This window comes from Lynx canadensis, chromosome B4 (assembly GCF_007474595.2).
Source record: "Lynx canadensis isolate LIC74 chromosome B4, mLynCan4.pri.v2, whole genome shotgun sequence".
Lineage (NCBI taxonomy): Eukaryota > Metazoa > Chordata > Mammalia > Carnivora > Felidae > Lynx > Lynx canadensis.
Window position 1 is genome coordinate 61,995,627 of NC_044309.1, and position 15,219 is coordinate 62,010,845.

At 40.4% G+C, this 15,219-nt stretch overlaps 1 protein-coding gene across 1 annotated transcript in view; it reads right to left on the reverse strand.

Moving 5' to 3' along the window:
* TMTC1 (transmembrane O-mannosyltransferase targeting cadherins 1) overlaps window positions 1-15,219 on the reverse strand; it is a 275,547-nt gene that overhangs the window by 29,349 nt on the left and 230,979 nt on the right. Inside the window, exon 13 of the mRNA XM_030322084.1 lies at window positions 5,681-5,789. Coding sequence (XP_030177944.1) covers window positions 5,681-5,789 — 109 coding nt within the window. The remainder of the gene's footprint in view (window positions 1-5,680; window positions 5,790-15,219) is intronic.

A 15,219-nucleotide genomic window follows, 5' to 3' on the forward strand; every position in this document is an offset into this window, starting at 1 on the left:
ATCTCCCATGTGAGCCAAAGCATCATGTGGATGCCAGATAGCCAGTATCATTCGTTTTAGGGCATCATTTATTAGACACAAGGGATGTCAAGCCAGGGAAGCATTTCTATTCCACCCTGACCTTGCTGAACTACAGTTCAATATGAGAAGTATACTGTCATAGAGAAAATGGACAGTCCAGAGGCTATGCAAAGCAACATGACCAGAAGCAAAGAATTTGGAAACCAGGGTAAAAGAGAAACAAGGTGAAAGAAACAAGGTTAGCTTTGAAAGTGATAATTAGAGAAGTGATAACATAGCTGTGTTCTTCAGCTATGTGCAACAAGCTCTCTGTTAGAATGAGCTCAAAGGGAGCAAATTATAGGATGACTGACTTTAGCTCAGCATAGGAAACCATTTTCTATCAATAGATTGGCCCACGACCATAGTATGCATGGGCCATGCATGTGTCCAGGTGACACTGGAAGGTAACCTGTTAAGTGAAGGGATGGTTTCACAAGTGTGTTACAGAGTGACCAAGGTTTGTGGTCACTGCTTTGATACACTCTGGGAGTCTGAAATGCTCAAAAGTTATTAAGTAAGGTTGTGCCACCAAGAAATGAATTCATTTGCTACTGAAGAATGTTAAGCTGGTGGATTTTTCTCTACCCGTTTCTCTGTGCCTTGCTTGTGCCTCTGAAGCCTTCTTTTATTACTAAAGAATTCAAAACATGAAGACAAAATGTTGAAAGTCAGAGAGGGAAGGCAATCTTGAGTTATGCCCAACAGCTGTTCTCTTTGATGTTAAAATCAATTGCCCAAAGGAGCAAAGAGAAAACCTTCCAATCTTTCAATTACGTTCTTAGATCTCATAGCATTTTACATTTGAACTTCGAGTAAGAAAGCCTGGCAAAAGATGTGACCCTTGTATGGAAGAAAATATGATGATTGCAGTTTGTTCTTCTTAAAAATTGTTCATAACTTCAACTATGTGACACGCAATGACTTTACCTCAATTTATCACTGTGGTTCAGGAAAATGAAATATCCCATAACTGAATTTAAATAAGGCATCTGATACTTCTTAAACATAACAGAGGAAAATGTATATTTCTTGTCCTTTTCAAACTTCCACTTTCTATAAAATCTGTTAGTTAATAGCAAGACACTGCAGAAGGGACTGCAGGAAATTTCAAGGTCACATTTTTAGAAGAATAGCTTTTCATCAACTTGGAGCTCATCGATTTAGAAAGAAAACACAAGTGAAGCTTACAGATATTGATTAAGGCAAATCACTTTTCACAGTATTAACATATTAATGCTGTATTTGTATAGAAACAATAGTACTAATTACAGTGGAACCACAGAGTATTCATTAAAAAATGCCTTAGCACTAAGGGCATTGAAAGTACACGTATACTGCTGAGCACTGAGTAATGTATAGCATTATTCAATCACTATATTGTGCACCCGAAGCTAACGTAACAGTGTATGTTAATTGTACTCGAATAAAAAAATGGTAAAGAACAATTCTAACGACTTGCCAAGTGAAATATCTAGAAAGGGTAGTTAATACGAAGAATGTCAGAAAAAAGGACTAAAAATCACTTAGTTGATATTAAAGAAGATTAATTTCAGGCACTCAAAATGTTAATGCCATAGATGCAGTAAAGATCATCTAGAATATTTATCAATTTTCATATTTGGAAACTGGGGCCCAGAGAGGTAAAGTACTCCTCACCCAAGTCTGTGTAGTTGGTTAACTATGGAGTAAGGTCTAGAACTAGGTCTCTTAGTCCCCTGTCAATTGCTCTTAGTATCACACTACAGAGTAACTGAATCCCAAAGTAAATCAAGTGAAGACACACTGAATGACTGCATTACACAGTAAACTATCCTAAGCCCTGGAAAAGAAATAGGTATCTAAAGAAGATGCTGCTTTTCTTAAAATAACTTACGGTCTTGTGAAGAAAATAAACCTGAAAAATTGCTTAGATTATAGTTCAAGATATTAACTCAAGAAATAAAAATATGTGATTGGTTTGCATGTTGGTATGTGTTCCCATTAACATTATAGGAGCCCTGAGGAGGGGTGCCTGGGTGACTCAGTCAGTTAAGCATCTGACTCTTCATTTCAGTTTAGGTCATGATCTCATGGTTTGTGGGAATTGAGCCCCAAGTTAGGCTCTGTGCTGACAGTACGGATCCCTGCTTGGGATTCTCTCTCTCCCTCCCTCTCTGCCCTTCCCCAACTTGCGTGTGCTCTCTCTCTTTCTCTCTCTCTCTCAAAATAAATAAATAAACATTTTTTTTAAAAAAGGAGCTCTGAGGAAACATGACTCCCCACGAGAAGGGGAGGTGGAGAAATTTCGGAGGAAGATGTGGGAGTTGAATTGGATCTTGAAAACTCGGCAGGATTTATAGGGGATAAAGAAAAGACGGCATTTTAAGAAGACAGAAGTATATGAATATATACAAGTTCTACTCATATCTGTAAAAAACTCCCCCCAAAACAACATACTGTGTTATCACTGGTCTTAGGTAAATGACAATATAATTTATCTTACTTAAGTATAATTACTTACTTTAAGCATAATTTTCATCAAGAAGGAACAGTTAAATGTTTATTATCTGTCCTGGTGAGTTGGGGAAAAAAAAGATATGAAGTGGGCACTATTGGTGGAATGCTTTATTTACAGTTGACCCTTGAACAACATAGGTATGAACAGTGTGGGTCCACTTATACGTGGATTTTTTTTTTTGATAAATATAGCACAGTGCCGTGTTTTTTCCTTATGATTTTCTTAATAACATTTTCTTTTCCCTAGCTTACTTTGTTATAAGAATACAGTATATAATACATATAATATACAAAATATATGTAATCAACTATTTATGTTATTGGTAAGGCTTCCAGTCAACAATAGGCTTTTAGTAGTTAAGTTTTGGGGGAGTCAGTATGTGGATTTTCAACTGTGCAGGTGGTCAGTGCCCCTAACCCCCTCATTGTTCAAGAGTCAACTGTATTTACTTACTTATACCTCATTATTCCACGAAGAAATTGAGGTAGCTTTTAAAAATTGAAAACATCCAAGAAAAATAATAAAAAATAAAAATTGAAAACAAAAACTGAATAAAATAAATTAAGGAAAATGATAAACCCGGGAGTAAAAGCAGCACATAGAGAAGAGCAGAATATACAGTCTAGATGGTTGTTAGAGGATGGGGAAAGGGGGATGGAAATACACTTGACCCTTTTCAGAATTTCCAAGATTTTTTCCTGCATTAGATTAAAAATAAAGCAAAAAGCTTGTAACTCAGGAGAAGCTGAGCCTTTCCTAACAGTGAGATGAGAGAAATTTCTCCTGAGTCCTCATAAAGAAGCCACTGAATGATGCAGCAGGTGCTGTCCTCACCCCCACCCCTGACTCTATGGTTACAAAGAATAATTTCTCACAGTGGTCCTCATACTATCTCCGTGTAGGACAAAATCATCACATATAGGTATGATCAATTGCAAAACAGTGTGGCCCACAGGCTTAGTTCTACTGTAATGTAAGAATAAAATTTAGGCTATATACTGGATTGGAGGGACCATATGCTCTCCAGTTCATATGGATTCATTTATTCACTCAAAATTTATTGATTGCATATAACGTGACAGACACTGGGAAACAGCCATGAATAGAAGAGACGGTCATTCTCATGAGTTAAATATTCTAGTGGTGGGAGAACAATAATAGACAAACATATGTTAGATGGTGATAAATACTTTTGGGAAACATAAGGCAGGGCAAGGTGAAAGAGAACATGGTGGCCAGTCAGGGTGAGGTTGCTAGTTAAGAAGGGTAATTGCAGACAACCCCTCGGATATGGTAACATTGCAGAGAAACCAGCATGACTTGAGGAAGGATACCCTAAGATGTCTGAGAGAAAACTTGCAGACAAAGGAAACAGTTAGTGCAGAGGCTCCAAGAGAGAAGCATGCTTGGCATGTGTGAGTAACTGCCAGACACCCAGCCAGACAGGGTGGGGCGGGGGGAGGGAGGGGAGGATAAAGGTCTTCTTATGAAAATGAATGAGCCAGGATGAGGTGAGAAAAAGGGATGAAGACAGTCAATCTTTGCTTCAGAAGGTTCCCACAGTGTCCAAGGGTCCCTGGGTGGCTCAGTTGGTTAAGCAGAAAGTTCCCACATTGTCTGCTTCAACACAAGCCAAAGGTAGCTGAGGACCGCCAGTGTATAACAGAATGCAATCATCATCACATCAGCTTGACCATTATGCTAAAACATGCATTGAAATCACCCACCACAGACCTGAGCTTCTGTCTAAAGCCCACCTACACTATACAGAGAATATTAAAGCATGAAAACTAGTCTTATCATTTCTGACACTTAAATATCCAAAGAAAGTTCTAAATTTGCTTCCTGTTGAAACATCCAAAATTTTTTCAATGCAAATTGCACATCTATGTAACTGATATCAAATCATGTATCAGTATCAAATCATTCATTACATTTCAGCCAACTGAATGCTGCAGGGCATCTTTTGAAGGTGTTGACTTTGATTTTAAAGACAATCTGGCCAATTGTGTGATAGCAGAATCCACTGTCTATTGAGGGCACTTATGTGTGTCAACAAAACTGCATCATCAATTTAGAGAAGACAGTTTATGCTTGTTTCCCCTTAGCAGGGGGCATGCATCCAGAACACTGAAAAATAGTATCCAATCATTTAGACACAAGTGAAGAGAGAAGGGGAATAAGAATATCCCTGTATACCATGAGAAATGTTATCTCTTCAGAGCCTGTTCTATAAGCCTCTGCGATCTTTTAACAGGTATTGAGACACAGGATCTATTATCAGTAATTGGTTCCACATTGAGTTTGGAGATCTGACTCCATTAGCAAGTCCCCAGAAAAATATAAGAAATAGCAATAAAACTAGCAAATACCGTGTATTATTCTTGAGAGATTTTGCCCCAAAGTGATATAGAATACATGAATGACCCCTAATGACCTCTACTCTTTGTCTAAAGGCTACCTTCAGTACACAGAGAGTATTGGGGTAAGAAGCCAGGCTTATAATTTCTGTCAAGAAGAAAACAGACATAGAAATTAGTAGGGGCGCCTGGGTGGCGCAGTCGGTTAAGCGTCCGACTTCAGCCAGGTCACGATCTCGCGGTCCGTGAGTTCGAGCCCCGCGTCGGGCTCTGGGCTGACTGCTCAGAGCCTGGAGCCTGTTTCCGATTCTGTGTCTCCCTCTCTCTCTGCCCCTCCCCCGTTCATGCTCTGTCTCTCTCTGTCCCAAAAATAAATAAACGTTGAAAAAAAAAAATTAAAAAAAAAAAAAAAAGAAATTAGTTGCTCAATATGGGGTTACAAACTGACTCATTGGTACCAAAATCTGGGTAATATTAATTTATATATTCAACAGCAAAAACTTTTAAGTTTTTTTTTTTTTTTTTTTGAGAGACAGAGAGAGGGCAGGTGGGGGAGTGACAGAGAAAGGGAGAAACAGAGAATCCTAAGCAGGCTCCATGCTGTCAGCACAGAGTCCGATGTGGGGCTCAAACTCATGAACTGTGACATCGTGACTGGAACTGAAATCAAGAGTCAGACACATAACTGACTGAGTCACCCAGGTACTCCTCAACAATAAACTTTTTAAAAAAATATGTGAAGTTCAAAGGAAACAATTACCTGCTCAGCCAGCAATGAAGCTAAGCTTGAATATGCATCTGCAAACTCTGGACCGTATTTAATGGAGTCCTTCAATAAGGTGATAGCCTCTTCTTTTTTCTCCTGGGACCTGGAGGTCATAAAGAGGGAAAAAACAGCATCTTTTAATAACACTGTGTTTAAATCCTCTGATTAGATGTAAAATCTCATTTCTTTTAGCAAAGATTACTGATTCCCTCTGGATTACATTGCAAATGAATTAAACTAGATTGTCTCAAGGTACTAACAGTTTCTGTCTCTGAATTCTAAGTGGAAAGAGGTGTAAATGATGCTGCAGGTTATTCACTGATTTTTCTACCTTCTATTTCCTGCTATACACTTTTTGAGAGTTTTATTTAATATTTTACAAGTTTCGGGGTGCCTGGGTGGCTCACTCAGTTAAGCGTCCAACTCTTGGTTTCGGCTCGGGTCATGATCTTCTGGTTCGTGAGTTTGAGTCCTGCGTTGGGCTCTGCACTGACAGTGTGGAGCCTGCTTGGGATTCTCTCTCTCTTTCTCTCTCTGCCCCTTGTCCACTCTCTGTCTCTAAATAAATAAATAAACTTAAAAAAAAGATATTAATATGTTACAAGTTGTTAACCAGAAAGCTTGACCACCAGAGGAGCAATGTCGAGGCACTCGAGGGAGCCGGTTTACAATGATGTGAACGACGTGCTGAGCCCCTGGAGGATGAGCTGTACCAATATAGGCTGGGTGCCACGGTGGCCGAGCCACCCGTCAGGCACAAGCCAGCCAAACTGCTCATGTGAACCTTTGCTTTTACATTGAAGAGGGATCTATTTATACATAATTTATGAAGTTAGGAGATACTGTGACTACTGGCCGGCAAAGAACGATCAGCTATTTTATTCCTCACATTTTCATTGAAAATCTGGGCTGGTTCTGTCTTCTCCATTTTAGTCTTTTCTTGAAAGTAATTATTTCTGGTTCGGAGAAGACTCGAGGCCCCAAAGTTATTACCAATGTTTTGGGTAGCAGTTCTCTTTCCTGCAAGTGCCATGGGGGAAACACCGGGTCATTATCCTGATATCGACATTTTGAAGCCAAAAATATACAGTGGCAGTGATCAACTTTGCTACAAATACAATCTCACAAACACTGGACACTTGCTAAACAGTGGAATAAAAAAATAGAATCCCTGGAAGTATAGAAAGCACACAGCTGGGGCGCCTGGGTGGCGCAGTCGGTTAAGCGTCCGACTTCAGCCAGGTCACGATCTCGCGGTCCGTGAGTTCGAGCCCCGCGACGGGCTCTGGGCTGATGGCTCAGAGCCTGGAGCCTGTTTCCGATTCTGTGTCTCCCTCTCTCTCTGCCCCTCCCCCGTTCATGCTCTGTCTCTCTCTGTCCCAAAATAAATAAAAACGTTGAAAAAAAAAATTTTTGAAAGCACACAGCTTAAGAGTCCCCCATCTTTACCAGTTACCACTATAGATTTATGTGCCTATGTTTTCACTATTTAGGGTCACCAATCACTCAGCAATGTACCATATAGACTCTGGTCAATTTTCGCATAACATTATAAATTTTCACAACAATCCCACACAGCAGGTGTTTACTGTCCTATCATATTCATTTTTCTAATGAGAAAACGTGGATTCAGAAAAGTCAAGTGACTCATCATGTTCATATAACCAGTCTTCTGGGTCGAGATCCAGTGCTTTTTCTTCACACCACATCTGCTTCTTCTAACTACTTAGAAACCCACCTCACATGACCTTGCTGCTCCAAGTATGAGTCCTGGACCAGTATCATCACCACCACCAGGAGCTTGTTAGAAATGCAAAGCTTCTGGCCCCATTCAGACCTCCTGAATCAAACCCTACATTTAAAAAAGATTCTCTGGTAATTTGTTCGCATACTGAGATTTCAGCAGAATTGCTCCATAAATTAGCAAAGACAGCGCAGTGTAGCTCCTGCTGCAAGCCCCCTATGGCTTCAGTCTCTGTAGGATGAAGATCTGTAGAGGAAAAACTAATATTGACTCCACAAGCGTCAGTTCCAAGTACTAGAAGCAGCATGCTACAAGGCAATTTTACCTAGAAAGGAGTCTTCTATCATAGACCTTGAAAAAAAAGACATGTTTCCAGCCAAGACCTTCCATTTAACTGTTGGGTTTAGCAAGCATCTATCCTTATCTATTACGTGTTAGCCATTTCCTAAGGGAGGTGGCTGTCCATGCACTCCTCTTCTTACTGGGGGCAGAGCTAACCGGGCTCTTCCTGATGCACACTCCTGCCCCTGATGTCAAGGTGAAACACCTGCGTCCTTCAGTGGATTATCTTTGGGATGTGGCTTGAAAGTTGCAGGGTTATAAGAAATTTGCATCACAGCTGTCTTAGTGCTGCTTTTTTTATTGATTCAATCATTTAGTCAACAAACATTTAAAGAGTGTCTGTTAGGCTCTATGGAAGTCCAGGATGTTTACATACTTTGCGTTTTTAATCTAGAATATACCTTGAAGTACTTCTTCCACGGGCGCTTGTAACGTAAAGCTCATTTTTTAATCTTGATAATTTGACTATTGATCTCATGCTTAGCAGAACTCTTTTGCCAAGGATTTCATAAATCTTTATTAACATTAATTTGGAAATCCTCCCAAAATCCACAAAAAGATTTGGATTTAGGAAATTAAAGCTGAAGATTGAGTTCCCCAGGACATAATTGAGCTTGGATATTCTTCAAAATCAGCAGGAAAAAAACCCACAACAATTTGACAGGAAAGATTTAATGATTCTCATTGGTCAGGCTCACATCAGTTAGAACGGCAACTCAAACTTTTTATATATGATTTCAGTGAGATTAATGACCACTTAATGACATCTAGGAATCTAAATACTTGAGGCTGTCCATTACCATTCATATGACACAGTGGAAAAGTTAGCATCACAGTTATTCACAGGGAGCTTGATTCTTTTTTTTTTTTTTACATTTATTTATTTTTGAGAGACAAAGAGAGACAGCACAAGTTGGGTAGGGGCAGAGAAAGAATGACACAGAATCCGAAGCAGACTCCAGTCTCTGAGCTGTAAGCACAGAGCCCGAAGTGGGGCTCGAACTCACAAACCGTGAGATCATGACCTGAGTCGAAGTCGGACGCTTAACCAACTGAGCCAGGTGCCCCAGGGAGCTTGATTCTTTATGAAAAGCTGTATCTCTATTATTCTCTTGAGGGACTGACACATTTTCAGAAATATAGCTCATCATGTAATTTTGTTTAGTACAGGAGTATTGCAAGATGCAAAGACCAGGCAGAAAGGACATTTCCTCTTGGCTCTGCATTCTCGGGTGATTCTGCTTTCCCCTGGGAGCCTTTGAGTCATTAGACCCCAACAGGTGTCAGGCACATGCCACCTTAACAGATATTTTTAAACGTTTTTACAAAAGCCCAAGGAATTGGTAAGCAATAATTTTGTTGTTGTTTTGTTTCTGAAAGGGAGAGAAATGGTAAGAAGAGGCATTTCTTCTGTAGTCTCTCTTTTTGCTCAGCCTTTGGTGGGGGCTTGTGAAATAGGTGTGGTTTTGACACAATAACTTACAGAGGATTAATCTCAACAGTACTTTCTTTGGTCATACATTACCACGTGAGAACTGAACTTCACTTCAACTCATTTCTGGTTTCAGAGGCATCCCTTTTCCTATCCACATTACAGCCCATGTTTCTCTACTAACTGCCTCATATTAATTAAAAATCAGTGACCATATTACTATAATTCTATTGAATAGACTACACCTTACTCAGTTTTGCTTGCTAACACCTTAGTTCACAACCTGCTTCTAGTCCCCTCTTTCTTCTCCTTCTACTACACGCAGATAACTGACAAATACATATTTTCTACAGCGCTGCTTTCAACCCATTCCTTTATATAAAAATCTTCATTAATGCCCATACAGATAGACCGTTTAAAACCTTCCATAATATGGTCTGACCAACATTCCAAACATAACCAGGTACACACTAGTCCAGCCAGACTGGGTGGACTTTGGCATTTATCCTACAGAACCTGAGAGATAACCGACTCCGTTGCTTTTCTACCCTCAGTGTACTTTAAAATCACTTAAGGTGCTTCTTAAAAGACCTTTTTATTCTTAGGCTGGGCTTCTTAAGAGGAAACTCTCCATATGAATATGACAGCCATTCAGATTTGAGAATTATGGCTATAATCCATCCTCCTTGACGTAAACTAGTGGGAAATGAGACTCAGAAGGCCTCAGTGATTTGCCCTGGTCCCAAGTGAAAAGGAAGGCCTCATATAGGTCTCGTGGCCTCTCAGCCTGGTATTCATGCCTGACACTTCACAGATGGCTTTCCCCTCCCTTCCACTCAATGATGTTTTCCCTGTGCAATGGATTATCACCAGCTGACTCACAAGCTCAAAGCATGATCCCTCATCAGATCTACCAAACATATAACAAAATTAGAAAACATACATGTGCTACCTTTCTTATAGTTTTCTTTATGTATCTCTGTAAGGAAAAAGATGGCAGGGGAACAGCCGTCTGGAAGCCCTGTTATGGCCTCCAAAGGGGCAGCTGCCCATTGTTCTTCAGGTCAATATTTAAAGGGTGACTGAGCTCCAACTCATTTTCTTCTCCAAAACCCTGGCGCAGCACGCGAAGCACCCCTGCCCCTGCCTCCCAAGGAAGGAGCATCTATCCACCAGGGAGTGGCCATGTGGGCAAGTTGTTAAGGCTTCCCATTTCCTGATAGCTGTTTGCTGAACCTTTACTCTCTGCTAAGGACCCCGTAAGTGATTCTTTTGCATTATTCATTTTAATTCTTCCTAAGTATAATGAATTAGGCATCAGTATTTCCATTTTTAAGATTTAGAAAACAATACCAGCAACTATACCCCAACACGAATAAACTGAGATTTGGAGAGCTAAGTGATGTGCCTTCCAGCACACAGCTACTGTGACACCAGGATTCTAATTCAGAACTTCACATGTGTCCCGTTGCGTGGACAGGCCACCCTCAACACTTCAGCATCTACTCTCTTAAATGTTGGGCACTCTGGGACCATTACTAGGTTTTACGCTCCTTCACAGGCAAGACCCATGTCTTATTAACCTTACTTCTTTTATACTAGCGATCTGTACACAGTAGAAGTTAAATAATTTTAGTAAAGTGACCTGTACATAGTAGAAATTCAATAATTGCTAAATTAATTTTTATAAATGTGGTTTTACTATTTTATTACTAGATCTTTGTAAACCGTAAATAAGCATCTTGGTATTCTAATCAAATTTGACAGAGGTGGGTAATATAATCATTCATTTTATATCTCCATTTCTACAGCTTTTTCAATATTAGAGAAGCAATCCTAAGGAAGACAGAAGCATTTCAAGCTTTAGAAGCATAAGAAAATTACAAGTACAGTTTTTTATTTATTGAGCACTTCCTACTTACCAGGCACAGCTAAAGCAGCTTCACTACCTTAACTCTGCATAGCAGTTAAAAGCACAGACTCAAGGCGTGCCTGGGTGGCTCAGTCAGTTAAGTGTCCGACGCTGGCTCAGGTCATGATCTCCCAGTTCATGAGTTCGAGCCCCACGTCATGCTCCATGCCGACAGCTCAGAGCCCAGAGCCTGCTTCAGATCTGTGTGTCCCTCTCTCTCTGCCCCTCCCCCACTTACACTCTGTTTCTCTCTCAAGAAATAAACATTAAAAAAAATTAAAAAAAAAAAAAAAAAAGCACAGACTCAAAAACCAGATAGACTGCCTTCAAGTTCTCCTACCATTTACTAGCTGTGTGTGTTTCTTTGGGCAAATTATCAGACCTCCCTCTGTCTGAGATACACAGTAGGTACTATATATATATTTTGGCTTTTACTAGCTTGTTCAATGTTTCCAAAATCACCCATTAAAACCTATCTCCCTCTTCTTCGTTTAGTTAATTTTAAAATCAAGGAGAATGTAGTGTTTTTTGAAATTTCCTCAAAAGTAATATACGTCTACATTTCAAACTATTCACAAAAAATCAAGAGCTAGACACCAGAGTGTTTTTTCCCTCTGATACCATAATAGATTTTTAATACAACTTAAATCATAATTAAATACCCAAATGAATATGTTGCCCTAAATGTACAATCACACTTGTAAGAAACAGTCGCTACCCATGGAAACCTCATTCAAAGGCAAACACCAAGCTGAAAAGACCGCAATTGCAGGCTGATGGTTCCGAATCCACTCAGCTGATGCCTGAACCACTTAAAGGAGTGGGTCTGAATTTTTAGGGGTGGTTGCTAAAGGTGAATATTTGGGCAAGAAAGAATCAGGAGCAATTCTGAGCCTCTTCCTCAGTAAAGCCAGGAAAGCTTCTTAGAAAAGAAAGGTTTAGGCAGTTATCCCCGTATGAAAAGATATAAAAGAGGCAGAAGATTTCAAATAGACATATAAAATTTCTTAATAGCGGGAATTACAATGTACTCCCACAGTACAGCTCACCCCTGGGCCAGTATTAAAACCTACTAATACATTCATTTTGGATCCATCATAAGCAGTTTTGGGAAATCAGAAGCCCATTTTCAATGTAAGCCCCATCTATACAGGACTATTTTGCTAGCCGTTTAGACTAAATTGACAGGTTGATTCAAAAGGGGAAAAATATGGAAATAACATTTGCCTCTGAATTGACCAAGCATGTGATTGAAGTAACCAAGTCCACAGGTTGTTTCTCTGAATTACATAGAAAAAGCTTGAATTACGTAGCCCATAATTGGTGAGTAAACGGATAAAATCAAACCTTAGCACATACCCCATGGGCATACCTTCGGTTAGAAGTCACAGAAAGGAACAGTCTGAATCCCTTTGGAAACTCATGTCACACTAAGGTCTGCCAGAGCTCCCATTAGGGGGTTCAACTGGCACTGGTCGAACTATTAGGGATCCTTACATAGGTAAGAGAAGCTGGGAGTTGGTAAAACTGTCCGGGATCCCTGCTTCCGATTCTGTGTCTCCTTCTCTCTCTGCCCCTCCCCCATTCATGCTCTGTCTCTCTCTGTCTCAAAAATAAATAAAAACGTTAAAAAAAATTAAAAAAAAAAACTGTCCGGGATCAGGTGATATTTATTGCTCTCAGCATCCTCCATTTCCTTATTCACCAAATAAGGAAGTATCAAGAGACTACACTAGTGGATGACCGATGATCTAAAATATTTTGTCTTCCCTTTTCCCCTAGATCAGCAGTCCTCAAATTTTAGTGCCTAAGAATCATTTCGTGTTCGGTTAGATGCAGAATCCCAGGCCTCCTAAGATTCAGTATGTCCAGGCTAGGGCTCAGGAATCAATATTCTTAATAAGCGCCTTAGGTGATTCTGCTGAGGGGGGTGGTCTTGAGCCTATGCTTTAAGAAACTCTGCCCTGGCTCTGTGTGGGATTTGCCTGTTCAATTGATCCTGGATATAAGGCGAAATATAAGAGGATGATGAAAGCTAGGAAGAAAGAAGACTCCCCGGGGACAATCAGAGCCAAAGACACAGTCACAGTGGCCAGTTGATTTGGCCAGATGATGGGGAGGCTGGAAGTGGGGGCAGGTGGAGGGGGCACTGAGAAATACTGCAATGGGAAGAGGCGGTTTCTCTGTCATTGAAGCTCTGTTGTGGATGCCTCTATTCCGCATCCAAGTCTTAGTTTCTGTGTCCTCCATGCGGGCATCACAACATAAATAAAAATCTCCTAATAATCTGCAAGCAAAACTCTACTCTCTCAAGTTCCCCCCAGGACCTTCCAAAAGGCTAAAAGTCCTGAGAAGGGCTTCCCGGGACCAATAACATCTTCATCATTGATTTCATGAGAGAAACATTAAGTAGAAATTAGATCTTGCTCATAATGTGCAAATTTTGCCATTAAACATTTGTAGCTTCACAGGGAATTTTCCCTTTGGTTATATAGCAGTGGGGCTGTTTTTCTCATGTGTTAAGTAAAAACATTTGCATCATCTCACTTTCCTGGCTCCATCTCAATGACAGATATTTAGCGAAAGCAAATAAGGCTTCACCATATTTTCTTTTAGTAATTAAGGACCTGTTAAGTTTGTCAATTTAGAAAACTTTTTGGATTCCTGTCTAAAATCTCATGACATATTCATTTAAACTAAAAGCAGATGCTTGCTTTGAAAAAGTATTGACATTTTGGGAGAATTTAGGAAATGCCAGCAACAGAAATAAATGGAATTGGCAATCCACTTGGCAGCAGTAAAATTTCCCATTAACCACCGTGTGAACTTGGGAGTGCTGGGGAGCTCCCTTAATTACTATTCCATTGTTGGAGTGTTGTGTTGTGGTTGTGTCCCAAAATGATGTCTCTCACAAAGGAAAAAAGATGTTTTTTTTTTTTTTTTAGGGTTGGGGGGAACATATAGGCTTGACCAGCTCTTCTGAAAAACTGAATTGTAAAAGTCAAGTTGTAAATGTCTGACAGATGATCTTTTCAATGCATACATTTTTCTGTGGTTCTACTATTGGTATTTTCTATGGTTCTATTGGATCTTACTTTATGCAGCCTCTTTTATGTTCAGGTTTACTGAGCACATCTCTAGGCAATGCCCTGGAAATATAGTATCTAGTTTACTGGTGTTCACGCTAGTAGTTCTACATAAAAACTGAGTTTTTATGGAAGCCACACAGGAAAACTGTCTGGAGAACAGATTCATATTATGTAGTGATGAAGAAATTTTACTCTTCAATTCAAAACTATGATCACTGTAATTAGCATTCAGAGAGTAGATCACCTGTACCTCACACCCTCCGCAACACAGGTGGGTTTGCAGGATTAGATTGAGGTCAATGCAGCCACAGCCGGGAGGCAGTTAGGGTGCCCACGCTGTGCGGTGCGAGTGGTCAATCTTTGGTTGCCTTTAACACCTCTCTCCCCAGCTAAAAACTGAGGAACAGAATGGTGGAAAGTTCTGACGCTATCTAGTTACAGAGCAGCAGAGATGGAGACACAGTTCACATAAAAGACCTCATGCAGGAGCTGGCACAGCGTAGGTCTTGAGGAAATGTTCATCTGGGATCCCTCCCCTTTCACTGCTATAGAAGGCTCTTGATGTCTTGATCAGCTCCATGAGGTGGCTGCCCTGAACCCCAAAGCAGGATGCCTGCCCCATCGTGCCCCTGCCCCCGCACATACGGAGCCAGTTCTGTTCCACGAGTGCACGAAGGTGAGTAGGAAGTGAAGGGAAATACTCCTAAGCCAGCATCACTTCGGAGCTCACACAATATCTCTGCTAAGCCCTTCCATGATTTGAAGGAATGCATAGAAACAATGCTCCCAGTGTGGTACCTGGAGAAGAAGACAGCTGAGTATAGCCTGATTTAGCCAGGATTCATTTACCCCATAGACAAGGGGTCACTGTGGTGATGCAATCGATGAATGCACATTCCTGGTTTTAGGCTCAGGCTGATTGCTGTCTAAATCCCAGCTCTGCCCTCATTAGCTGTAGGACCTGGATTAGATGTTCTACCGCCACGAGCCTCAGTGGCCAAACCTGTGAAACGT